This window comes from Callithrix jacchus, chromosome 8 (assembly GCF_049354715.1).
Source record: "Callithrix jacchus isolate 240 chromosome 8, calJac240_pri, whole genome shotgun sequence".
NCBI classification, from domain to species: Eukaryota; Metazoa; Chordata; class Mammalia; order Primates; family Cebidae; genus Callithrix; species Callithrix jacchus.
In genome coordinates, this window is record NC_133509.1 from 131,289,179 (window position 1) to 131,317,142 (window position 27,964).

The 27,964-nt window shown below is 43.5% G+C and overlaps 1 protein-coding gene and 1 non-coding gene across 7 annotated transcripts in view; both read left to right on the top strand.

The window, feature by feature from the left end:
• AK7 (adenylate kinase 7) overlaps positions 1-22,579 on the top strand; it is an 88,398-nt gene extending 65,819 nt beyond the window's left edge. For 3 of the 6 annotated variants that reach the window (XM_002754264.6, XM_009006521.5, XM_035261418.3), the window contains 6 exons: positions 3,214-3,342; positions 4,762-4,830; positions 12,002-12,199; positions 16,692-16,912; positions 20,537-20,695; positions 22,125-22,579. In XM_002754264.6, the coding sequence (XP_002754310.3) occupies positions 3,214-3,342; positions 4,762-4,830; positions 12,002-12,199; positions 16,692-16,912; positions 20,537-20,695; positions 22,125-22,163 (815 nt within the window). In that variant the 3' untranslated portion in view covers positions 22,164-22,579. The remainder of the gene's footprint in view (positions 1-3,213; positions 3,343-4,761; positions 4,831-12,001; positions 12,200-16,691; positions 16,913-20,536; positions 20,696-22,124) is intronic. The other 3 variants (XM_009006520.5, XM_035261417.3, XM_054240339.2) reach the window with 2 other exon arrangements.
• LOC118145314 (U7 small nuclear RNA) lies at positions 21,646-21,708 on the top strand. Its single transcript, XR_004730437.3, has one exon. It is a non-coding gene; the product is annotated as a U7 small nuclear RNA (small nuclear RNA).
• Positions 22,580-27,964: the final 5,385 nt, after the last annotated feature.

The window sequence follows — 27,964 nt, forward strand, 5'->3', positions numbered from 1 at the left end:
ACTTTTGCTTCTTCTTCTACAAAGGAAAAGGAAAGTCAGATACTGTGGCTCATGCCCGTAATCCCAGCAGTTTGGGAGGCTGAAGCAGGAAAATCACTTGAGCCCAGGAATTTGACACCAGCCCGTGCAGCATAGTGAGTCCTTGTCTCTACAAAAACAAACAACAAACAAAAAACCAAATTAGCTGGGCAGGTGGGTGCCTGTATCTCAGCTACTTGGGAAGCCAAGGCAGTAGGATGACCTTCAGTGAGCTGAGATTCTGACACTGCACTCCACCCTTGAGTGACAGGAGTGAGACCTTGTCTCAAAAAAAAAAAAAAAAAAAAAGGGAAAGGGTGATCTCTCCCATGAGGCAGATTTCCTACAGATACAGAGTTTTTGGACTGTCTTTCCTTTTTGAAATCACTATTTCAAAAAGGTTTGTTTGGTCATGATCAGTTAAGAGAGTAGTTTGCTGGGATGAGGGGACAGAACCGAAGCTGTAATCCCAAATGTATCACCTCACATTCCCACCACTGCTCAGGGGAGAAGCTCTCCATTTTTAAACATGTTTTAGTAATTATTGAATGTATGTTAATATGAATATTTTAAATATTACTGGTATTTGAAAGATACACTTAATTTTTTTTTTTTTAGAAAAAGCAGAATGACATTTTTTTAAAGCTATGTAGAGGCCAAGCGCGGTGGCGCACACCTGTAATCCCAGCACTTTGGGTGGCTGAGGCAGGCAGGTGGATCACGAGGTCAAGAGATCAAGGCCATGCTGGCCAACATGGTGAAACCCCATCTCTACTAAAAATACAAAAAATAGCTGGGCATGGTGGCGGGCGCCTGGAGTCCCAGCTACTTGGGAGGCTGAGGCGGGAGAATTGCTTGAACCTGGGAGGTTCAGGTTGCAGTAAGCCAAGATCACATCACTGTACTCCAGCCTGGCACAGAGCAGGACTCTGTCTCAAAAAAAAAAAAAAAAAAGAAAGAAAAAGAAAAAAGCTGTGTAGGAGGGTTACGCTCACTCATTTTCAAACAGAAAATGCAGTTGCCTGCCATAGAGCTGAACACTGGCCGAAGGTCATGGGATTATCTCTTAAGAGATCACATTTCTCAAGAGAAAGGCACTTGGGCTGGGTCCTTTGTGTACTGGGTCATGCCTCTCAAGCATCCCATAATTACCAAAGAAATGCTGCTGGAGGTCCCTTCTTAATTACTGAGCACTTTCGTTCTGAACCAAGCAGAAATGAATGGCAAGCTCCGGGCCTGAAATAAGCCAAGGGAGACACTGAAGGGAATTGCAGCTAGATTTCTAGATTAAGTGCCTTAACAACAAAGCCTTTGAAAAATAAAAATAGACTGCTTAGGCCAGGCATGGTGGCTCATGCCTGTAATCCCAGCACTTTGGGAGGCCGAGGTGGGTGGATCACCTGACATCAGGAGTTTGAAACCAGCCTGACCAACATGTCAAAACCCAGTCTCTACTAAAAAGTAAAAATAAATTTTTAAAAAGCTGGGCATGGTGGTGCACACCTGTAATCTCTGCTACTTAGGAGGCTAAGGCATGAGAATCGCTTGAACCCAGTAGGCGAAGGTTGCAGTGAGCCAAGATTGCATCACTGCACTCCAGCCTGGGTGATGGAGTGACTCTGTCTCAGAAAAACAAAAGAGAAAATAGACAGCTGAAATAAAACCAGACTTAGAGTATTAGTGAATTCCTTGACATGTTTTATTTGGCTTCATTTCTTGGCACCCCTCTGCACCTTACTGGGAAGCAATGTAGAATCATTCAGAGGAATTTCATTATGTTAAATAACATTTATGATCTTTTTTTTTTGTTCTTAGCCATAATATTTAAATTTCTGAAAGACACAGTTATTTTCTGAACCTCTCACTGCCTAATGGGTTGTATGACACTGAAAGGTAGAAGGGAGAGGTATTCTAATTAGGTCAGTTTATTGTCATTGATAAGAGTCATAAAAAAGAAGCCTGAAATAATTTATTTTACAGTATGTAAAATGGGGAAGGAGGAGGAGGCTGAGGAGGAGGAGGATGGGGAAGAGCATGAGGAGGAAGAGGAGGAGGAGGAGGGGGATTCACTGATAAAGTAAAAGTATAGTACAAACTCTGGAAAGAGCTTTGAGGATCAATTTCTCTAACTTGTCAAACTTCCATTACTGTAAGGTATACATGAGGCAAGGTAAGGATGGGGCTGTGTCTTGAACATCCTAGCTGTTCAATAATTATGATGGAATGATCGATGGATATTGTGGTGGAGTTGCATCACGTAGTTATTAAACCACTGTGCCAGTGTTAGAACAAACTCCTCCCTCCTCATCCTCCCCAAGCAGTGCCAGGAACCCAGTGTCAGGGCTTGAGAGGCAACTGTCCAGTGGGGCTGAGGTCAGAAATGCCAACTGGAAAAGACAGGGAGAAGGGAGCGGTGTTCTTTTCTGAAGCTTTACAGAGAAAAGTGCCTTTAAGGATCAGGTCAAGTTTGATCGTTATTCAAATCCAGCACCTACTTTAGTAAATCGAGTGCTAGCAACATACATGAATGCTATCTCAGTTCTCACAACAGAAGCATTTAGTACTGTATGTAAAAGTTACGGAGGTGTAATATCAAAACAGAAATCCCGCGGGTGGAGTGTGGGAGCTCTCCGCATTACTCCACTTGCTGTTCTTCAATCAACTGCACCAACAACTGGGATTACAGAACGTTTTGAAAGTTACAGACATCAGCACTCGCCCGTGCTCATTCTTGCAGACCAGCTCACTGGGTTCTCCTACGTTACTGTGCATTAGAATTCACGACATGTTCAAAATACAAAATCACATATTTTTACTATAAGGGCTAAAATGTAATCCCAGCATTTCGGGACGCCAAGGTGAGAGATTGCTTGAGGCCAGGAGTTCACAAAACATTTAAAAATTAGCTGGGTGTGGTGGCAAGCACCTAAAGTCCCAGCTCCTTGGGAGGCTGAGGTGGGAAGATTACGGAGCCTGGGAAGTGAGGCTGCAGTGAGCTGTGACCACACCACTGCCTTCCAGCCTGGGCAACAGAGTGTGACCCCATCTCTCTTAAAAAAAAAAAAAAAAAAAAAAGCAAAATAGGGATTTCCAATAGTACCTTTGACTACACAACAATTTTTGAGATAACTTTAAAACAACTCTGAAGTAGCATGTGACTCCACAGTAATATATACATATATGCTTTTTTATCAGGTAAACTAGATGATCAATATATAATTCGATTCATGAAAGAAAAGCTAAAATCAATGCCTTGCAGGAATCAAGGTTACATCTTGGATGGATTTCCAGAGACCTACGATCAAGCAAAAGACCTGTTCAGTCGTAAGTCTGAGTGTCCTATTTTGAGTATTTATATGCAGATAATTTGCAACTCTATTGTTCAGACAAGCAGTCACTCAGTTAAAGTAAACAAAAAACTAGAGAGACAATTTTTGAGCCTTGGCTCACCTTTCATTAGGTAGCATTTTTTCCTTGTTGTTTTTTCCCCTGGATGTTGTCAAGGTGCATAGCCTTTTACAAATTTTTTAAAATTACGTTTTATTGAATTGTGGCACAAACACTTCATATGAGATCTACCTTCTGAACAAGTTTTTAAGTGTGTGAACAAGTTTTTAAGTTTTATGTTTTTGCTGACTACAGGCACTGTGCTGCTCAGCAGATCTCTAGAGCTTATGCGTCTTGCTGGATTCAAACTGTATGCCTATTGATAGTGACTTTTGTTTATTCCCCTCCCCAGCCCCTGGCAACCACCGTATGGAACGCTTCCTTTTCTTTCTTTTTTTTTTTTCTGAGGTGGAGTTTCGCTCTTGTTGCCCTGGGTGGAGTACAGTGGGTCAATCTTGGCTCACCAAAACCTCCGCTTCCCAGGTTCAAGCAATTCTCTTGCCTCAGCCTCCCCAGTAGCAGGGGTTACAGGGATGCGCCATCACGCCCAACTAATTTTGTATTTTTAGGGTTTTTTCCATGTTGATGATGCTGGTCTCGAACTCCTGACCTCAGGTGATCTGCCTGCCTTGGCCTCCCAAAGTGCTGGGATTACAGGCATGAGCCTCCGAGCCCAGCACTCCCTACTCTTTGATTCTATGAATTTGACTAGTCAAGTTCCCCATGTAAGTGGAATCATGTAGTCTTTGTCTATCACTGATTTCACTTAGCATAGTGTCCTCAAGGTTCATCCTTGTTGTTGCATATAGCAGAATTTCCTTAAAAAAAAAAAGAAAAAAAGAGAGAGAGAGAGACAGGATCTTGTTCATCACCCAGGCTGGAGCACAGTGATATATGTGATCATAGCTTACTGCAGCCTTGGCCTCCTGGGCTCAAGCGGTTCTCCTGCCTCAGTCTCCTGAGTAGCTGGGACTACAGGCTTGCATGACCACGCCCAGCTAATTTTAAAATTTTTTTGCAGGTTCACTCTGTTGCCAGGCTGGTCTCTGAACTCCTGGCTTCAGGTGATCCCACTGCCTTGGCCTCTCAAATTGTTGGATTACAGGTGTAAGCCATGGCACCCAGTCATTTCCTTCTTTTTAAAGGCTGATTCATATTCTGTTGGATGCATATACCACATTTTCTTTATCCATGCATCCATCAATGTACATTTAGTTTGTGAGGCTAGTTCTAAAAATACATGTGCTATTTATGGCTAGTTTCTATTAGTTCTTGCTACTCAAAATATTTGGATTTTTTTGTTGTGATTGTAATAATATATTAATAAACACAATGAGGAATATTTTATTTTCTTAGAAGAAGATGAGGAGGAGGAAGATGAAGTCAGAGGCAGAATGTTTCCCTTTGATAAAGTAATTATACCTGGTAAGTTTATTTCCCCAAGATCACATTTAAAAGAATGCTCTTTGGGCTGGGCAAGGTGGCTCACACCTGTAATCCCAGAACATGAGGAGGCTGAGGCAGGTGGATCACCTAAGGTCAGGAGTTTGAGACCAACCTGGCTAACATGGCAAAACCCCATCTCTACTAAAAATACAAAAATTAGCTGGGTGCCATAGCATGTGCCTGTAGTCCTAGCTACTTGGGAGGCTGAGGCAGGAGAATCACTTGAACCCGGGAGATGGAGGTTGCAGTAAGCCAAGATCAAGTCACTGCACTCCAGCTTGGGTAACAGAGAGAGACTTTGTCTCAAAAAAAAAAAAAATTAGAATGCTGATATCTCTCTCTTCTTTTTTTTTTTTTCATTCTTCCCACCCCCACTCCTCAGTAGCTGGGACTACAGGTGCCTGCCACTACGCCCAGCTAATTTTTGTATTTTTAGTAGAGACAGGGTTTCACCATGTTGCCCAGGCTGCTCTCAAACTCCTGGCCTCAGGTGATACACCCACCTTGGCCTCCCAAAGTGCTGGGATTACAAGCATGAGCCATCTCACCCAGTCTTTTTTTTTAACTTTCTCACGGAGCAGGGCTACCCCTTAGGCACGTGCCTAGAATAGCTGGATAACTCTTTTGTGCCGAAACAATCTTTTTGAGTTTAATAAAGTAGGATTTTTTTTCTAGGAAAAAAATGAAAAGATATTCTCAAGCATAAACTTGCAGACTAGAGAATTCGCCAAGGGATAAACATAGGTGTATTAAAGTGCTGAAATGAATACAAATCCCTGTGGGAACATTACCTTCCACTGCTCTCTCCTGTAACGAAGCAAAAGGTAGCAAATCTGTTGATGGCTTGACCTCCTGAGTCACGTCAGCTCCCTCCCTGCCCTGGTTTTGGTGCTGACCATGCCATCATCTCTTCCAGAAGACACTCAGCTTCTGACTTGAGATTGCACAGGTCCAAAGCTTTTCAGCTCGCTGTTAACGCCGCAGCAGTTTGACTCTTTCACGTATTTACACAGAGATTTCACAAAGCACTCTCGAAAGCGAAGCATAAGCAATTTATCCTGTACAACAGGATTGACTTAGGACCGAGCAGGCATTTCTTGTGAACTTCCTATAAACATTACACAGTTTTTTTTTTCTTTTTTTTAGTCAGTTTGCTTGAGGTATATATTCATAGGAAATCATTTTGGGTCATATGATCACTATAAGAAAAACTGTTTTCAGCAACTTAGGACAAGGGTGTAACTAAAAAGGGCCTGCTCACTGATACCGATTCCCCAAGGACGGCAGCTTGCGGCTGTTATCTCCTCCTCTTGGTCCAGCACTTTGCAGAGAAGCTTCTGGAAGCACTGAGACCACCAGATAGTAGTCATCCTTGCGGATGGATATTTATTGTTTGCCTGGAGGCTCTGAAGCCAATGGCAGAAGCATGAAATGCCACAGGGATGGCTTGTCTCAGATTTCCCATTAATTTAGGCAAATGTCTCAGAAAAAGTTAAAAAATAAAGTTGGTTGGCTGGACACAGTGCCTGTAATCCCAGCACTTTGGAAGGTCAAGGTGGGAGGATCTCTTTTTTTTTTTTTATTGCATTTTAGGTTTTGGGGTACATGCGCAGAACATGCAAGATAGTTGCATAAGTACACACATGGCAGTGTGTTTTGCTGCCTTCCTCCCCTTCACCCACATTTGGCATTTCTCCCCAGGCTATACCTCCCCAGCTCCCCCTCCCTGGCTGTCCTTCCCCTATTCCCCCAATAGACCACAGTGTGTAGTACTCCCTTCCCTGTGTCCACGTGTTCTCATTTTTCATCACCCGCCTGTGAGTGAGAATATGCGGTATTTCATTTTCTGTTCTTGTGTCAGTTTGCTGAGAATGATGTTCTCCAGATTCATCCATGTCCCTACAAAGGACACGAACTCATCATTTTTGATTGCTGCATAATATTCCATGGTGTATATGTGCCACATTTTCCCAGTCCAGTCTATCATCGATGGGCATTTGGGTTGGTTCCAGGTCTTTGCTATTGTAAACAGTGCTGCAATGAGCATTCGTGTGCATGTGTCCTTATAGTAGAACGATTTATAGTCCTTTGGATATATACCCAGTAATGGGATTGCCAGGTCAAATGGAATTTCTATTTCTAAGGCCTTGAGGAATTGCCACACTGTCTTCCACAATGGTTGAACTAATTTACACTCTGGGAGGATCTCTTTAACTCAGGAGTTAGAAACCAGCCTGAGCAACATAGTGAGACCTCATATCTACTAAAAAAAAAAAAAAAATTCAAAAAATATTAGCCAGGGGTGGTGCCGTGCGCCTGTAGTCCCAGCTACTTGGGAGGCTGAGGTGGGGGAATCACTTCAGCACAGAGAGTTGAGGTTGCAGGGGGCTCTGATTGCGCCACTGCACCCCAGCCTGGGCAACAGAACAAGAACCTGTCTCAAAAAAAATTAACTAAAAAAAAAGTAAAGTTTATTTGTCTAAATAATCAACCTCATTATTGATTATTAGATTCTAGGTAGATGTGTCTAGTGTATGTATATTTATCACTTCTAGGCAGTATTAATTCATTACAAACTCCGTGGTAAATCATAACACTCTCACTGAGGCAGCTGGATACATTTCAGCTCAACTGGCAATTTGTCATGGGCAATTTATCATGTGCCAGGCACTCATTGAACCTTTTCCACAAGCCTGCAAGGGAGGAATTACACCCACATTTACCCAATCCGGAAGCTGAAGCCCAGAGATCACGCAAGTCCACTCACTAGTAAATGGTCAGGGGGATTAAATTCAAATTCAGGTCTTCTCACTCCATTGCCTCCAAAACAGAATAAATGAAGCCCCCCTGTAAGATAAGGAAATGGAAGCACAGAGGTCGAGTGACCAAGAACTCTTAAACGTAGGCCACTGGGCTGTCCTCTCTTTGTTGGACACAGTGCAAACGTATCTAAGACCTAGTCTATTTGGAATGTTAATCTGTTGTTAGCAGATTACCCCCTTTCCAGAAATTGTCTTTATTTTCTGTTTCTCTGAAAGAAATTAGGGCTTTGTTTCATTTGTACCTATGGGATTTTAATTGCGGGGGGGGAACTGAATGATGGCATGGAGAGGTCAAAGCCACTGGAAGAAGAATCTACCACTTAGGATTCCCTAGAGAAGGGGGCACGTGGGGAATGCCAGGTGTGGTCAGGCAGCAGAAGCAAGAACGAGGGAGAAGATCTAGGCCACGGTGTTTGTTGGCGTTTCTTTGGGAAAGCCAAGGCAGGCCAGAGTGAACAGTTTGGGATTGGCTGGTTTGAGTTTAGGGGTGGTCTCTAGTTGCCTGGGGCCTAGTCCTGGGATGATTTAGGGCCAGGGAAATACTGGCTTGCTGTGTGAGATTAGATAAACAGAGTGAGTGGCTTGCATAGGAGGGGGATTCACAAGTAAGTTGTTACTATCTTTTTTTTGGAGACAGAGTCTCGCTCTGTTGCCCAGGCTGGAATGTAACAGTGCAGTCTTGGCTCACTGCAACCTCCACCTCCTGGGTTCAAATGATTCTCCTGCCTCAGCCTCCCGAGTAGCTGGCACTACAGGCATGTGTCACCACACCTGGCTAATTTTTGTATTTTTAGTAGAGATGGGGTTTCACTATATTGGCCAGGATGGTCTCCTACTCCAGGTCTCATGATCCACCTGCCTCAGCCTCCCAAAGTGCTGGGATTACAGGTATAAGCCACCACGCCCAACCAAGTTGTCCCTATCTTTAGTTATTGGCTAGGCCTGGGAAGGGCAGCAGTCTCTCCCCAGATCTGTAAGGCCCCCCTCAAGATGTCAAAACAGGCCAGGTGTAGTGGCTCACGCCTGCAATCCCAGCACTTGGGGAGGCTAAGGCAGGAGGATTGCTTGAGTTCAGGAGTTGGAGGCCAGCATGGGCAATATAGAAAGACCCCTGTCTCCACAGACACAAAAACATGTTTCATTAGCCAGGTGTGGTGGCATGTGCCTGTGGTCCCAGCTACTCAGGAAGCTGAGGTGGGAGGATCTCTTGAGCCCAGGAGGTCAAGGCTGCTGTGAGCCTTGATCACGCCACTGCATTTCAGCCTGGGCAATGGAGTGAGACCCTGTCTCTTAAAAAAAAAAAAAAAAGTCAAAGCATAAGATACAGAAAATAAAAGAAATACGTTCCAATCTCTGGTAATCCAGTTCTAGCTGGAATTCTCTCCCACTGAACAGCCATTGTATTTTACCACTACTGTTAGGCTGTGTCCAGTTTGGTTCTTTTCAGATCTCCTGGTTGAAGGAGATAAGTTTAAAGTTGTGCCTACCTGATGACTATTTGGAAATTTGTTTTCATGGGATTCAAGATAGCCCAATACAGTGACCTCCTTAGTAACTCCAGTGTTACCAAGCAGAAATCTATTACTCGCTATCCACAGTTAGCTAGTGCAAGGACAATAGACATTCTGAATAACTGTTTTGAGATGCTACAGGATCTTGAAGTTCTCTGTGTGTCACAGAGAGAATGAGTAAACATTTTTTAGAAAAATTATCTAGGGAGAAGTATATTTTATCGTATTAAAATTATTTGAAAATTGAAAAGCTAAGGATCTTACTCATTATTTGCAATATTCAATTAACTGGAATCTTCTACCTCCCAATCAGCCTGGAAGAAAAGATAGAATATATTTTGAAACTCATAGATTATTAACATAATTCATACATTTTCTAACAAATGAGTATCACATCAGGGAAAAAGTTTAAATGAAAAACATATGTTTTCTTTTTTCTTTTTTTTTTTTTTTTTTGAGACAGAGTCTTGCTCTATCACCAGACTGGAGTGCAGTGGCGCGATCAGGGCTCAGTGTAACTTCCATTTTCTGATTTCAAGCAATTCTCCTGCCTCAGCCTCCCAAGTAGCTGGGACAACAGGCACATACCACCACGCCTGGCTAATTTTTTGCACTTTTAGTAGAGATGGGGTTTCACCATGTTGGCCAGGATGGTTTCGATATCTTGACCTTGTGATCCACCCACCTCAGCCTCCCAAAGTGCTGGGATTACAGGCTCGAGCCACTGTGCCCGGCCACATTTACACATAGATGTCTGACATCATAGAGCTTAAACGGATTCGATTTTCAGCGAATTTATTGACATAATTTTTATTTCAGTACTGTACCAGCATTTGGGGGTTCAGATGTCTCCCTCACTTTTCTTTTCTTTTTTTTTTTCCGAAGATGGATTATCGCTCTGTCTCCAGGTTGGAGTACAGGGGCTCAATGTTGGCTCACTGCAACCTCTGACTTACTGGTTCAAGTGATTCTCCTGCCTCAGCCTCCTGGCTAGCTGAGACTACAGGCACATGCCACCACACAGACAGGCTTTCATCATATTGGCCAGATGGTCTCGATCTCCTGACCTCGTGATCTGCCTGCCTTGTCCTCCCAAAGTGCTGGGATTACAGGCGTGAGCCAACACGCCCGGCCATGTCTCCCTTCCTTTTCAAACAGCAGCTACTCATGAATATCATGGTCAATGATGAGCAAAAGATAAGAACAACTTGCTTGAGAGAATGCCTCTTCTGTGCAGGATGGAGGTAGTATCAAACCATTGCAAATTTATAGAAGATTCTATAAATAAGGCTCAGTCTCAGTCTCAGCCTTTGTTTTCACAGTTAACATGTGCAGCAGATGATGTTCACACATGTCCACCTGCCTCGGGGACACACCTCCTGTGGACTTTCCCCAGTACACTTACCTTTTTCACCCACTCAAGGAAGCTTATTAGAATGCAAGTAAATCAGAATGGCATTATGATGTTACGAGCCAATATGATTTTAGAATTAAAATCAAGGCCAGGCGCAGTGGCTCACGCCTGTAATCCCAGCACTTTGGGAGGCCAAGGCAGGCAGATCACGAGGTCAGGAGGTGGAGACCATCCTGGCCAACATGGTGAAACCCCGTCTCTACTAAAAATACAAAAAAAAAAAATTAGCTGGGAGTGGTGGCAGGCACCTGTAATCCCAGCTACTCAGGAGGCTGAGGCAGGAGAATCGCTTGAACCTGGGCAGCAGAGGTTGCAGTGAGCCAAGATAGCGCCACTGCACTGGATGACACAGCAAGACTCTGTCTTAAAAAAAAATAAAATCATTTCCAAGTTCTATTGGGCTCGAATAGATAGCAAGTTATTTGTGATGCACCCAGCCACTGATCTGGGCACCAGTGTGCACTGGTCCTGTGACTGAGAGCATCTAAGAATCACAGCTCACCTTGGAAAGTTCAATTCACTGGTCCACACTTGAATTTCTCATTCACTCAACAAACATCCATTGAATTTGTACTAGAAGCTGGAGGAACAGCTGCTTTCACAGTTTAAAAGAAAATCCCAGGTGGGTAAAATGGTCATCATTGTTAACATGATCTGTGTGTTGAATTTGATAAGTACTGACCGTATCATCATCGCCAATGGCATTGAGGAAAGAGCTGGATCCATGAAAATTCCAAGGGGAGTTCCCATATTTTATTAATTTGGCAAACTGGCCATCAAAGCATTTGCTTGTAGCCACAGCTCTCTTTGGAAGCCTGTGATAATATGCTGGACAGGTGGCAATATGAGGCCAGGAGCCATGGCTTATCCCTGCCAGCACTTGGGGAAGCCAGACTGGGAGGATTGCTTAAGGCAGGAGCTTGCAACCAGCCTGCACATAGTGAGACCTTGTCTCTCTCTAAAATATATACATGTACATATATGTATATGTATGTATATTAAAAAAAAAGAGAGAGAAAAGAGACAATGTGAAAATTAGGAAGCTGATATCACAGGATTATCTGAGATTTGCTTCTTATGATTTCTGCTGCTTTTATTAGGAAGGGAAGAAGGAAGGAAGGAGGGAGGGAGGAAAAAGGAAGGAGGGAGGAAGAAAGGGGAAAATAATAGATTGCAGAAAATACCAATTGGGTCTCATAGGGTGGTTCCTGGAACTGGGGTGATTGTTAAGTATTTATGCTCCGTGACAGGCAGCAAAGCCAACTGGACAGACTATCTGTGGCAACAGGAGGTCCTGACTGGTAACCAGACACTTGGGTTAGCAGGGGCCCACGTGTTCTCCAGCACCCTGCTAATCAGCTGCGCGGTACTGCGCCGACTCTGGAGTCTCTCCTTCTCCCCAGAATTCGTTTGTGCCCTGGATGCTTCGGATGAGTTTCTGAAGGAGCGTGTGATTAACCTTCCCGAGAGCATCGTGGCGGGGACCCACTACAGCCAAGACCGATTCCTCCGGGCTCTGAGCAACTACCGGGACATCAACCTCGAAGATGAGACAGTCTTAAACTACTTTGATGAAATTGAAATTCACCCGATACATATTGGTATGAAATGAATCCAAGGATAATGTGAATGTCCGGGGCCAGGACCACCAGAAAACCCCGGTGCAGGTCTAGCTGTAATTGTGGGGCTGAGGGAGGGTAGGGAATTTAATCCTGGGCTGGGGCACAGGAAGCCACGGAATACACAGAGCACCCCTCTTGGGGAGTCATTTTACATGGGGATTTGGTGGTGCGAAGGTGTTATTATTGTGTGAGAATTTATGGATACATAATGAAGTCAAATGACAAATTCATTTAAAAAATATGTGTATGCTGCTGGCTGCTTGGGCCATTCCCCCAGGTTCCTTGGAGGCAGTGTACGTTCCCAGTTACATTGCTGGGCACTGGTGCTCTCCTCCGGACCTTTTCCTTCAGACTGGCCAGCCCATTCCCGTAGCTACCCAGAAAAGCAAATAGCTCTTCACCTCATTCCTTCTTGTTTCCTGTAAACACAGCTCTGAGACCTTTCTGGTTTTCTGGATCTTGACACTTATTCCTCCTTTGGGCTTGGTGACAAACAACCAGGCCCTGCCTGGTGGAAGCTTCCTGGCCAGGCTCACCTGTGGGCCTCCAGGGCTGCTCTCTACCCCCAACTGTCCAATGGGACAGCATTTGGGCCCTGGAATATCGGGAGGCTTAGTGCTGAGGGATAATGTCAGGAGGAGGCAGGAGAGCTAATTCCAGTTTTGGCTGGGCCTCAGTTTTCTCATCTGTGAAAAAGGAAAATAATCAGGCTTGCAGGATTGTGACAAACGGTAGAGATAAGAGATACAAAGTCTCTAGTATGTTGAAGGAGTTCAACAGGTGGTCATTTTGTTATTCCTACCAATACTAAGGCATAAAATGACATACTATTATGAAATATAAAAAAGTCTGGGTGTGGTGGCTCACGCCTGTACTTTTGTATTTTACAAAATACAAAAATTCCAGCACTTTGGAAAGCCAAGGTGGGTGGATCACCTGAGGTCAGGAGTTCCAGACCAACGGGGCCAACGTGCAAAACCCTGTTTCCACTAAAAATACAAAATTAGCCGGGTGTGGTGGCACATGCCTGTAATCCCAGCTACCCTGGAGGCTGAGGCAGGAGAATTGTTTGAACCTGGGAGGCAGAGGTTGCAATGAGCCAAGATTGTGCCACTGCACCCCAGCTTGGGTTACAGAGTAAGACTCCATCTCAAAAAAAACAAAAGGAAAAAGAAAAGAAAAAAGAAATATAAAAACAACAATTTATAAACTGCAAATTCTTCTGGTCTGCACCCTCAGTAGTGACTGGGTTTTGTCCTCATCTGGTCATGTTTCTGCACATGGGACAGGCTTTATACATAAAAGCTAAGGGTTCTGCAGCTTTTAATATGGAAATTAGTTTACATTATTTAGAGAACTAGGAAAGAATGGAGAATACATTTCAGAAAAATAGTGATTGTCATCCTTTCAGTTAAGTCCAAAAAATTGTTAATAGGGATATCAGGAGAGCCCAGGGAGAAATGTTGAGAAGAAAAGAAGTAACAGGGAGGAATGAATGAGTGGCCATTGTATTCCATCTCATCCTGTGCCCATCTCATTTGGCCTCATCTGCAACTGGCAACCGGGAGATAACATAAAAGCAGAGGGGAGAGATGTATCATCCTAAGGATGGGAGGTGGGGAGGGGCATCTCACGGTCAGGGACACAGCCTGGCCTTTGCAAAGTCTGGAATGGGGCCCTGGAAAGATGCTGGGAACCACATCCTCTCTTCAGCTCTGGACTCTGCTTCTCTCTCAGTGTCTCTTTTGTCCTCTCTCTCTTTGGGCCAGGCTTATCTCCCAGTCTCTGGCCTGTGTGGTAGGCTGAGGCCACCCCATGCCCCAGAGTTACAATGTTACACAGAGAGCCAAGCCCAGAGCTGACTTCACTCTGTCCAATCCCACATTCCCTGAAGGGCATCTCTGCTGGCCACAGTTCGGGCTGAGGTGCCCGCCTCACTCTAATCAGCCTGGACAACATGGGGAGTTCAAGATCATATACAGAGTCCAAGATCAGCCTGGGAAACATGGGGAGACTCTGTCGCTATAAAAAATAAATAAAAACCGGGCCGGGCACGGTGGCTCATGCCTGTAATCCCAGCACTTTGGGAGGCCAAGGCGGGTGGATCATGAGGTCAAGAGATCAAGACCATCCTGGTCAACATGGTGAAACCCCGTCTTTACTAAAAATACAAAAAAGTAGCTGGGCATGGTGGCGCGTGCCTGTAATCCCAGCTACTCAGGAGGCTGAGGCAGGAGAATTGCCTGAACCCAGGAGGCGGAGGTTGCGGTGAGCCGAGATCGCGCCATTGCACTCCAGCCTGGGTAACAAGAGCGAAACTCCATCTCAAAATAAATAAATAAATAAATAAATAAAAACCAAATACAGGAGGGTGGGCACAGCAGTGGCCCTGCCCCAGGGTCAGAGTGGAATATTGGTAGGAGAATCATTCCCGAGTCCCTTCTCAAAGGTGTCCAGTTAGTGACATCAAGGTTGTAATTACTCAGAGTAATCAAGGAGAAATGCATTTATTTGTTTGTTTATTTATTTAATTTTTCCCTTCTGAGACAGAGTCTCCCTCTGTCACCCAGGCTGAAGTGTAGTGGCATGATCTCGACTCACTGCAACCTCTACCTCCCCCGTTTAAGCAATTCTCCTGCCTCAGCCTCCCAAGTAGTTGGGATTACAGGCGTATGCCACCATGTCTGTCTAATTTTTGTATTTTTGGTAGAGACAGGGTTTTGCCATGTTGGCCAGGCTGATCTCAAACTCCTGGCCTCAAGTAATCTGTCCACCTCAGCCTCCCCAGCACCATGGGAGAAATGCATTTAAATGTCACAGGTCAGGCAATGAGGCAGAAGCCGTTATGACTTTTACTTTTTTATTTGTTTTGCTTTGTTTTTTGAGACAGAGTCTTGCTCTGTCGCCGAGGCTGGAGAGCAGTGGTTCCATCTCCATACAACCTCTGCCTCCTGGGTTCAAGTGATCCTCTTGCCTCAGCCTCTCAAGTAGCTGGGACTACAGGCATACACCACCACACCCAGCTAATGTTTGTATTTTTAGTGGAGATGGGGGTTTCTCCATGTTGGCCAGGCTGATCTCAAACTCCTGACCTCAAGTGACCAACCTGCCTTGGCCTCCCAAAGTGCTGAGATTACAGGCGTCAGCTACGGTGGCCAGCTGTTTTTTTGCCTTTTTAAGGACTTGCTTCTGTTCACCAACCAATGCACTGGCTATGCTCCTCCCCTCTTCCCATGTTAGAACCTGGTGGTGCTTCTGGTCTAGGTCAAGGTCATACAAACATGGGAGGAGTGGTGGCTCATGCCTGTAATCTGAGCACTTTGGGAGCCTGAGGCAGGAGGACTGCTTGAGCCCAAGAATTCAAGGTCAATCTGGGCAACATGGGGAAGAGTCTGTCTCTATAAAAAAATAAAAATAAATAAAAACCAAATATGGGAGGGTACGCACAGCAGTGGCTGAGTGGGAGTGGGGTAAGCAGTTACCCAGAGGAAGGTCTGGAGGGGCTCAGTGCCAAAATGTGTCTGCTACACACCATTTTCTGCAGACACCTTCCAAGCAGCCCAGAGAGTGGTATAGAATTGACCACCTCACTGACCGTGGAGATCTCAGTATTTATCAACAAGCCATTTTTCTTCTCTTTGGTCTTCATATTAACACTTCTCAGATATTCTGGAGTCTAGATTTTTTTTCCAATTCAAGTAGACACACTGAAATGGTTACTTTTTTATGAATTGAAAATGTATCCCAGAGTCATTGATTTTCAGAAATGGAAGCTAGAAGGAAACTTGAGGGCATCCTGTTTGACCTCCCACAAGGGCAGGACCTCCTTCTGTAGAAACTTCTGAAAGAAGTGTCCCGTCTTTGGCCGGGCATGGTGGCTCACGCCTGTAATCCCAGCACTTGGGGAAGCTGAGGTGGGTGGTCACAAGGTCAGGAGTTCGAGACCAGCCTGGCCAACATGGTGAAACCCCATCTCTATTAATACAAAAAATTAGCCAGGCCTGGAGGCAGGTGCCTGTAAACCCAGCTACTCGGGAGGCTGAGGCAAGAGAATTGCTTGAACCTGGGAGGTGGAGGCTTCAATGAGACCACACCACCACACTCCAGCCTGGGCAACAGAGTGAGACTCCGTCTCAGAAAGAAGTGTCCCGGTCTTTGCTCGAATACTTCCAGGCATGGAGAGCTCATTGCTTTTCCAGGCAATCCATTCCCCGATCCAGCCACTCAAATCAAATCATTGTTAGAACTCATAGACCCAAGTCCAAATTTTCCCACTCATGGCTCTCAGACTCTGGTCTGATATTTGCCTATGAGAGAAGAAATTCTGAACTATGCCGGCAATTAGAAAAGAAAACCCCATGTAGTAATTTACATAATTGACTACCACAAGTTTATAGTAATAAAGAATTTTCCCAATTGCAGGCAGGCCTAGAATATAAGTATGTGTTGATCTCTCTCCCGGTATTTAAAGATGTAGGAAAACTTGAGGATGCTCAGAATAGACTTGCTATCAAACAGCTCATCAAAGAGATTGGGGAGCCTCAAAATTACGGTTTAACAGACGAAGAAAAGGCAGAAAAGGAGTGGAAGGCTGCGGAGGAGCGCCTGGCCAGGGAGGCTGCTGAGAAAGCAGAACGAGAGCACAAGGAGGCCGTGGAGACTGCAGAGAAGATAGCTCGCTGGGAGGAGTGGGTGAGTGGGACTGGGTGTGAATCTGTGTGTGTGGAGCAGGGGTGCGGTGCCTGGCAAAGCCATTTCGGCCAGTCTCACTTCGGATCCTGCTCTAGGGAAATGTCATGGAAATACCCCAGACAAATTTGTGTTCGCTTTTTCTCATTTGTACCATTTAAAAAAGGATATCCATGGTCTTTTGCTTAGTACTTTCTTTTCTTTTTCTTTTTGTTTGAGACAGGGTCCAGCTCCGTTGCCCAGACTGGAGTGCAGTGGCGCAATCTCAGCTCACTGCCACCTCTGCCTCCCGGGTTCAGGTGATTCTCCTGTCTCAGGCTCCCAAGTAGCTGGGACTACAAGTGTGCATCATCAAGCCCAGCTAATTTTTCTGTTTTTGATAAAAGCAGGGTTTCACCATATTGACCAACCAGCCTGGTCTCAAACTCCTGATCTCAAGTGACCCGCCCGCTTCTGCCTCCCAAGGTGCTGGAATTAGAGGCGTGAGCCACCGTGCCCAGCTTGCTTAGTATTAATAACAAAAACTAGCCATTGTCAGGTGTATTCATAATACAAATTCCTGTAAATGTGTAACATTTTGCTACACCCTGACCTCATGATTTGATTTGATTTTCTTCCATTTACTCATCCAGCCTACCCAGGTGGTCAGCTTCGTTCCACCCCACCTCATTCCTCAAATCACTGTGTCTAGTAAATGATTCTGCTTCCAAAAATAACACTCAGGCTGGGCATGGTGGTTCATTCCTGTAATCCCAGCACTTTGGGAGGCTGAGGCTGGGGAATCATTTGAGCTTAGGTGTTCAAGACCAGCCCAGGCAACATAGCAAGACCTTGAATCTACTAAAAATAAAAAATAAAAATTAGCTGGGCATGGTGGCATGCCTGTAGCCCCAACTACTAGGGAGGCTTAGGTGGGAGGATCACTTCAGCCTGGAGGATTAGTTGAGCCTGGGGGACCGATGCTGCAGTGAGCTATGATCGTGCTATGACACTCCAGCCTGGACAACAGAGCGAGACCCTGTCTCAAAAAACAAACACCATCAATGGTACCCAAATTTGTCCCCCACTCTCTGCTTCTGATCAGGGTCAGTGTTTCTCACCCGAATTGTGCAGTGTCTTCTCACTGTTCTCCCCGACTACCCTGGCCCATCTCCAGGCTCTTCCCACGCAGCTGCCAGGTGATCCTTCGAAACTGCAGACCCACCATGGCCACACTCTGCTTACAACTCCCCACAGGCCCTTCATCACGATTTGATAAAAGTCCAAACTTCTCATTGTGGCCAAGGCCCTTTGTGACCTGACTACTTCTCATATTTCCCAATTTCAAACAGTTCTCCAGTGGTGGTCTCAGTCACCTGCGTGATGCATTGCCTCCCAGACACCTCACATCTGTACCAGAAGTCATCTTTCTAGCGAGGCATTTCCTGGTCTCTGTGTAAAATTCAATGCCTACCTCTCCCACAACCTGTCACACACATCCCCTTTTATACCTTTTAATTTTCCTCTTTGTACTTACCCTACCTATTATACATTTATGTACTTACCTTGTTTCTTGCCTTTTCTCTGCACAGAACTTAAGTTACATGAGGACAGAGATGTCTGTGTTGTTCACCATCAGATATCCAATGCCTAGAATAGTGCCTGGCATGTACCGGGCACTCAACAGATGGAAGGAAGGAAAGAAGGGAGAAAGGAAGGAAGAAGAGAGGGAGGGAAGGAAGGAGGGAGGCCCTCTGTACACATATTTGGGTGCCTGATTAATCTTCTTAACAGAAATTCCTAAAGTGTGCTGGGTCAGTCTAGACATGGTTTAACAGACGGCTATTTCCCTACACCTCTCTAAACCTGCTTTCTCACTTTTGCTCGCACTTGTCAGGCTGACAAAGCCTGTTCTCATTGTTTTAATATTCATTTCTCTGATCATTAATTTTACAGCTTGTTTTATGTTTGTTAATCATTTATGTTTCTTCCCATGTTGCATATTTTCTCTGCCTGTGTTTGGGCTGTGTGTCTTTTTCTTATTATTTCGCAAAAAGACTCCTGATAAACTAGTTTAATAGAAATAGAAATGGCTCCACTTGGCCTCCCAAGTCATGCTGCTGGAGTTCAAATCCCACTCCACTCTCTCTGTAGGTACGTGGTCTTGTGCAAGTTCCTCTCTGCGTCTCAGTTTCTCCATCTGTAAAGTGGGAATAATGACAGTACCTACTTCTTACAGTCACTGTGGTGACTAAAGAGTTAATATATGTAAACTATGCACAGCGCCGGGCACGTGGTGTGCATCACGTACTATCCTCATCACTTCTTAACTTTTTACACTGTGTTGCTGTTTTTCTCAATTCATCATCTATCTTTTAACAGTATTTATGGTATTTTTCTCTGACCACACAAAAGTTTTATGCTTATATGTAGTCAAATCCATCCACCTGTTTTTCATTTTGATTTCCGAGTTTGGCAATCTTGCTAAGAATGTCCCCCATTCAGCCAGGTGAGGTGGTTCATGCCTGTAATCCCAGCACTTTGGGAGGCTGAGGTGGGCCACGAGGTTAGGAGATTGAAACCATCCTGGCCAACTCGGTGAAACCCCATCTCCACTAAAAATAGAAAAAATTAGCCAGGCGTGGTGGCACATGCCTGTAGTCCCAGCTGCTTGGGAGGCTGAGGCAGGAGATTCGCTTGAACCCAGGAGGCAGAGGTTGCAGTGAGCCAAGATCACATCATTGCACTCCAGTCTGGCAACAGAATGAGACTCCATCTTAAAAAAAAAAAAGAAAAAGAAAAAGAAAAAAAAGTCCTCCTTTCAGACAAATATCAGCTGGGACTCTTTATCTTGCAAGTGATAGAAGAGCAAACTCAAAATGACTTCACCATAAAGAAAACCAGAAAAGTCCAGGGGTGGGACTGGCTTCAAGTGAGACTTGATACAGTGGCTCAAACAATGTCACCAAAGACTTTGGATCCTCCTCTCTGCCCTGCCCTGCATGGTAGGCTTCATGCTTAGGTGCACCTACCTGCATGGCAGGGCACTTGATGTGCCAATCCTTAGAGAGAATTACAAAAAAGACAAGTCAACAATTTACAAGTTCTTATTAGTCATGCATTTGTACTGGTCACGTTTACAATTATGGTACAAAGGTATTGTAAATTGTTGACAATTTTGATATTGTGCTGATCCTTAATTAGAATCCATGGCCAGGAGGTGGCTGGATGATGGGCTTATGTCCCACTCAAACCAAACCACTAGGCTGAGAAGGGAGATTTCTCAAAAGAAATCTGGAATTATGATTCCCAAGGAGAGGGTGGCTGTCTGCTGAGCAAAGGATTCCACGTGTCTCTATCCTAATACTCTCCAGACTTTCTAGTGGCACTTCTTTTTTTTCTCTATTTTGCTTCACCTGGGCAGCTAGAAATTAGTTTGGTGTAAGAAGTGATCCAATTTATTATTTTCCAAATGGCTGAGCTGTTATAATACCATTTCTGTCTTTTCTCTGCAGATTGGAAATGCCATCTGTGTCAGAATATGGTGACCATTTCTAGCAGTGACTCAGTGTACTCTAGGGTGAACTGTGTGAGTGTTCTCCCGTTTCTGACTATACATTTACTTTACTCCCAAACGTTCTATTTTAGAATAAACGACTAGAGGAGGTGAAAAGAGAAGAAAGAGAATTACTAGAAGCTCAATCAGTTCCCCTGAGGAACTATTTAATGACCTACGTGATGCCAACTCTTATTCAGGGCCTGAATGAATGTTGTAATGTTCGACCCGAAGACCCCGTTGATTATCTGGTAAGCGATTTAATTTTTAAAAAAAGATCAATTTGAAGCTGAGTGTGGTGGCTCACGCCTGTAATCCCAGCACTTTAGGAGGCCGAGGTGGACGGATCATTTGAGGTCAGGAACTAAAGGTCACCCTGCCAACATGGTGAAAACTGGTTTTTTACTAAAAATACAAAAAAAAAAAAAAAAAAAAAGAACAGAAAATGGCCAGGCCTGGTGGCTCACACCTGTAATCCCAGCACTTTGGGAGGCTAAAGCAGGCAAATCATGAGGTCAGGAGTTGGAGACCAGCCTGGCCAATATGGTAAAACCCTATCTCTACTAAAAATATAAAAATTAGCCAGGCCTGGTGGTGCACGCTGGTAGTCCCAGCTACTCGGAAGGCTGAGGCAGAAGAATCGCTTGAACCTGGGAGGCGGGGGTTGCCGTGAGCTGAGATGGCACCACTACACTCCAGCCTGGGTGACAGAGCAAGACTCCATCTCAAAATAAATAAATACAAATAAATAATTTTTTAAAATTAGCCAGGAGTGATGGCGTGCACCTGTAGTCCCAGCTACTTGGGAAGTGGAGGCAGGAGAATTACTTGAACCCAGGAGGCAGAGCTTGCAGTGAGCTGAGACTGTGCTGCTGCACTCCAGTCTGGGTGACAGAGTGAGAGTCTGTCTCAAAAAACAGAAAGAAAGAAAGAAAGAGAGAGAGAGAGAGAGAAAAAGAGAGAGAGAGAAAGAAAAAGAAAGAAAGAAAGAGAAAGAAAGAAAGAAAAAGAAAGAAAGAAGGAAGGAAGGAAGTGTGCCTGAATCTTAACAGAAAACCAGTTGAGATAGCAAAACTGTGTTTCTAATTATTAGGGAAATAGCTTCTAATACATTCACCACTTAAAATAAGACTTTTTTTTTTCCTCATTGGTCAGATCCATATGAGATTTCTATTATTCATTTGAAAGTAAAAAATGCATATAGTGTTATAGCTCTTTTAGAATTTGTCTAGCAGACTTTCTGGTTTTGGCCAGAAATCTCCTTAAAAATATATATATGTACTTTTATTTATTTATTTATTTATTGAGATGGAGTTTCACTCTTGTTGCCCAGGCTGGAGTGCAGTGGTGCAGTATTGACTCACTGCAACCTCCATCTCCCGAGTTCAAGCAATTCTCCTGCCTTAGCCTCCTGAGTAGCTGGGATTACAGGCATCTGACACCCTACCTGGCTAATTTTTTGTAATTTTAGTAGAGACAGGGTTTCAGCATGTTGGCCAGGCTGGTCTCAAACTCCCAACCTCAAGTGATCCACCTGCCTTGGCCTCCCAAAGTGCTGGGATTGCAAGCATGAGCCACCATGCCCAGCCCTGGATGATTTTTAAATTGTAAACATTACTAGTACAAACACCTGACTAATAATAACTTGCAAATTGTTGACTTGCCTTTTTTAAATTGTAGGCAGAATATCTCTTCAAGAACAATCCTGAAGCACAGTGAAACTTTAAAGAGCTTTTTACAGAACCACAGATCACTTACTGTACTTTGAAAAATACTTTTCCAGTTCTTGGAAAATTCTTTTTTTTTAGTAGGCAAATATTCTATAAACTAGAATCACTAAAAAGATATATGGTATGAATGACTACATCATTAAAATTGTATTTGAAATGTAAATTGATGAAGACATCTGTGCATAGCTCATGAGACAAATACTGATTTAATATTTTATTCTTTAGTCAGGTCTAAATATACTGCTTCTGTACACTAATGTTTATAGTTATTTAATTTATAGCATGAAGAAAATCAGACTATATATTGTAGACTATGTATTATTCTAACATGTAAGCTAATCTACATGACTTGTTATGGCCCCGATAACAATGGTATTAGAAATGGAAATAAATTGGAATGGTTTATGTCTTGTTGAGTCACAGTAAATCAGACAAGATTGCTGTCTGTAAGGTTGCTTTTTTTTTTTTTTGATGAAGCAATGGTTAGGGAAAGGTTGCTCTGCATTCGGGGTCAGGATTCCAGACAGTGAGTCAGAGAGAACTGTAAACCTTTAGGTGGAGAAATTCACATAACAGGATCATTCCAATCTTTGTGATAAATAAGAAGTTGCTAAATATTTTCAACACACTTTATAACATAGGCCTAAGTTACCAATCCTATGGTCTTTTCCAGTTCTAAAAATCCCATAATAGTCCTAGAATTACCTCAAATGAGAAATTAGTTTAGCTTTATTTTAATGGCATACCTATTTTATCCCTTTAAATAATGCAACCCAGTATAACTGCCCTATTTTATATTTGTGGTGAAATACATGTAACATAAAATTCACCACTATAACCATTTTAAAGTGTGTAATTCAGTGGCATTAAGTCCATTCACAATGATCTACAGCCACCTCTACTATCTAGTTCAGAGCTTTCTCATTACCCCACATGGAAACCCAGCATCTATTAGGCAGTAACGCTCCATTATTCCCTCCCCGCAGTTCCAGGAAGCCATGAATCTCCTTTCTTTTTCTATGGATTTACCTATTATAAATAAAACCATAAAATGGATGGCCTTTCATGTCTGGCCTCTTTCACTAAGCAAAATGTTTTCAAGGTTCATCCATGTCATACGACGTTTTAGTACTTTATTCCTTTTCATAGCTGAATACTACTCCATTGTATGGATATACCACATTTTGTTTAATCTTTCATTTGTTGATGGACATTTGGGTTGTTTCTACCTTTTGACTACTGTGACTAGAACTACCATGAACATTTGTGTGCAAGCTCTTATTTGAATACAGATTGTCAGTTCTGTTGGCTAGATACCTAGGAGTGGAACTGCTGTCATCTGGTCATTCTATGCTCAACTTATTAAGAAACTGCCACACTGTTTTCCACAGTGGCTGCACCACTTACATTCCCATCAGTAGTGTATGAGGGACTCCAATTTTCTACATCCTTACCAACACTTGTTATTTTGTGTGTGTGTGTGTGTGTTTTTTAATGATGATCATAGTGGGTGTGACGTGGCATCATATTGTGACTAAGCATCCTTTAATGTGCTTGCTGTCCATTTCAGTGTTTTCTCTGGAGGAATATACAGGCACACCTCTTAGATATCAAGGGTTTGGCTCCAGACCACCACTATAAAGCTAATATTGTAATAAAGCAAGTCACCCAAATTTTTTGTTTCCTAGTGCATATAAAAGTTATTTTTACACTATACTATAATCTGTTAACCGTACAATAGCATTATGTCTAAAAAACAAGGTACTTACCTTAATTTAAAAATACTTTATTGCTAAAAAATGCTAACAATAACCAGAACCTTCAGTGAATCATAATCTTTTTGCTGGTAGAGGTTCTTGCCTTAATGTTGATGGCTGATGACTCATCAGGATGGTGGCTGCTGAAGGTTGGGGCTGGCTGTGGCAATTTCTTAAAATAAGACAGCAATGGGCTGGGTGCAGTAGGCTCACACTTGTAATCCCAGCATCTGGGAGGCTGAGGCAGGTGGATCACCTGAGGGCAGGAGTTCGAGACCAGCCTGGCCAATGTGGTGAAACCCCATCTCTACTAAAAGTACGAACATTAGTGGGGCATGGTGTCATGTGCCTGTAATCCCAGCTACTTGGGAGGCTGAGGCAGGTAAATTGCTTGAACCCAGGAGGAAGAGGTTGCAGTGAGCCAAGATCGCGCCATTGCACTCCAGCCTGGGTGACAGAGTGAGACTCCATCTCAAAAAAAAAAAAAAAAAAGACACAATGAAGTTTGCCACATTGACGGACTCTTCCTTTCAAGAAAAATTCCTTGAAAATTCCAACAGCATGTCATGTTGTTTGATGGTATTTTACCCACATTAGAACTTTTTCAAAATTTGAGTCAATCCTCTCAAATCCTGATACTGCTTTATCAACTAAATTTATCAAGTATTCAAAATCCTTTGTTGTACATTTCAACAGTGTTCACAGTGTCTTCCTCAGGAGTAGATTCCATCTCAAGAAACTGTGTAGGGGAGACCCTGTAAGTGCCAAGGCGGGAGTCAGAAGCCTCAGCCTATTCCCATATAAATAACGAAGAAGAAAATAATTAGAGATAACCCTTAGAAAGTGGAACCTTTTTGGATTAAAAGAAAAAAAAAGGAAATAATTAGAGATATAGCCATAGTAATTATGCATATGTGATCTTACTTATTCATATTGAGTAAGTTCTTTTACTAATGCCTCTCACGTCATGAAGTGTGAACCTGGGGTGACACTGTGAAAGGAATGACCCTAAGGCAAGATGCTTTAAGCCCTCTGTCACGCCCATGTAAGGGCTGCTGGAGGGCACCTAGGCTTTTCGGTAGTGCCAGCGCTGGGAAAGCACCTGCTATTTAGCAAGCTGCGGAAGGAGATGTCAGAGATGTCTCTTTTCCCAGAGGAGTTAGGAGAAAACTCCGCTCCTCCAAGCTCTTGCAGTCGGTGGAGCAGTCAGAAGACACATTTATCAATTAAGCTTGCTGTCTTATATGGGCATGCTTTGTGCCCAGAACAATTGGGCACAAATTATGGCATCCCAGAACAATTACAATAGTGACATCAAAAATCACTGATAAATCATTTTTAAAATCACTGGTAAATTACTCCTTGGTCCATGGGCTGCAGAACAGATGTTGTGTTAATAGACACAAAAACATTAATTTCTTTGTACACCTCCATCAGAGCTCTTGGGTGACTACATGCATTGTCAGTGAGCAGTAATACTTTGAAAGGAATCATTCAGTTTCTGAGCAGTAGTTCTTAACAGTGGGCTTAAACTATTCAGTAAACCAAGCCATTGCACAGTGGTCAATGCCTGTAGTTTCAGCTACTCGGGTGGCTGAGGCAGGGGGAGTTCTTGAGCCCAGAAGTTTGAGGCTATGATGTTCAATGATCACACCTGTGAACAGCTACTGCACTCCAGCCAGGGCAACATACTGAGACTCTGTCTCTTAAAAAAAAAAAAATTCAGTAAGCCATGCTGTAAATAAATGTGCTATCATCCATACATCATTGTTCCCTGAGTAGAGCACAGACAGAGTAGATTTGGGTATATTCTTAAGGACCCTAGGATTTTCAGAATGGTAAATAGACACTGGCTTCAACTTAAAGTCACCAGCTGCATTTATTTCTAATAAGAAAGTCAGTCTGTCTTTTGAAGGTTTGAAGCTGAGCATGGACTTCTCTTTAGGTAGGGGGGGTCCTACACAGCATCTTCTTCCAATATAAGGCTGTTTTCACTTTGTTGAAAATCTGTTGTTCAGTGTAGCCACTTTCTTATGTGATTTTAGCTAGATCTTCTGGGTAACTTGCTGTTGCGTCTACATCAGCACTTGCTGTTTTCACCTTGCACTAATTTAGGTTATGGAGATGGCTTCTTTTCTTAAACCTCATGAACCAACCTCTGCTAGCTTCAACTGTTCTTCTTCTTTTTTTTTTTTTTCTGAGACGGAGTTTTGCTGTTGTTACCCAGACTGGAGTGCAACGGTAAGATCTCGGCTCACTGCAACCTCCGCCTCCTGGGTTCAAGCAATTCTCCTGCCTCAGCCTCCCGAATAGCTGGGACTATAGGCGTGCACCACCACGCCCAGCTAAGTTTTGTATTTTTTGTAGAGACGGGGTTTCACCTTGTTGACCAGGATGGTCTCGATCTGTTGACCTCGTGATCCAGCCACCTCGGCCTCCCGCTTCAACTTTTCTTCTACAGCTTCCTCACCACTCTCCGCCTTCATAGAATTAAAGAGAGTTAGGCCCTGGCTCTGGATTAGGCTTTGGCTTAAGAGAATGTTGTGGCTGGTATGATCTTCTGCAGACACCGTTCAAACTTTCTCCATATCAGCAAAAAAGCTGTTTCACGTTCTTATCATTTGTGTGTTCACTGGAGTAGCACTTTTAACTTCCTTCAAGAACTTTTTCTTTGCATTCACAACTTGGCTAATTGGCACAAGAGGCCTAGATTTTGATCTACCTTGGCTTTCAATGTCTTCCTCACTAAGCTTAACTATTTCTACCTTTTCATTTAAAGTGAAAGACTTGTGACTTCATTTGAATACTTAGAGGCCATTATAGGGTTATTACTTGTTTGTTTGTTTGAGGCAAGAGTTTTGCTCTTGTTGCCCAGGCTGGATTGCAATGGTGCAACCTTGACTCACTGCAACCTCTGCCTCCCGGGTTCAAGCAGTTCTTCCTCAGCCTTCTGAGTAGTTGGGACTACAGGTGCGTGCCACCACACCTGGCTAATTTTTGTATTTTTAGTAGAGACAGGGTTTCACCATATTGGTCAGGCTGTTCTTAAACTTCTAACATTGTGATCTGCCTGCCTTGGCCTCTCAAAGTGCTGGGATTACAGGTGTGAGCCACCACGTGCAGCCAATTCATCTAATTTCAATATTGTGTCTCAGGGAAAAGGTAGGTCCAAAAAGAGGGACAGAGATGGTAAATTGGCTGGTCGGTGGAGCAGTCAGGACACACGTTTATTTGTCAATTAAGCTTGCTGTCTTATATGGGCATGGTTTGGGGCGTCCCAGAGCACTTACAATTGTGACATCAAAAATCACTGATAAATAATAATAAAGTCAGAAATACTGCAAGAATTATCAAATGACACAGAGATATGAAACGAGCAAATACTGTTGGAAAACTGGTGCTGATAGACTTGCTTGATACAGGGTTACAAAAACCTTCAATTTGTAGAAAACAGTACCTGCAAAGTACAATAAAGCAAAGGACGATACAATGAGGTGTGCCTGTATATTCAGGCACTTTGCTCACTTTTTCTTGGGGTTGTTTGTCTTTTTGTTGTTGAATTTTAAGAGTTGTTTATATGTTTTGGATACCAGACCCTTACCAAACAATGATTTGCAAAGATTTCCTTCCATTCCATGGGTCTTTTCATTCTGTTGAGAGTGTCCTTTAAGACACAAAAGGTTTTAATTTTGAGAAAGTTTAATGTATCTATTTTTAATTTTGTTTCACTGCACTATTTTTGGAAACTTTTTTTTTATAATTTCAACTTTTATTTTAGATTCAGCGGGTAACGTGCAGGTTTGTTTCATGGGTATATTGTGTGATGCTAAAGTTTGGGACACAAATGATGCCATCACTCAGGTGCTGAGCACGGTACCCCATAGGTTTTCAACCCTTGCTCCCCTCCTTTCCTTCCACCTCTAGTAGTCTCCAGGGTCTATTGTTGCCGTCTCCATGTCCCTGAGAACCCAATGTTAATTAGCATAGGATAATGGCCCCCAGCTGCATCCATGCTGCTGCAAAGGGCATGATT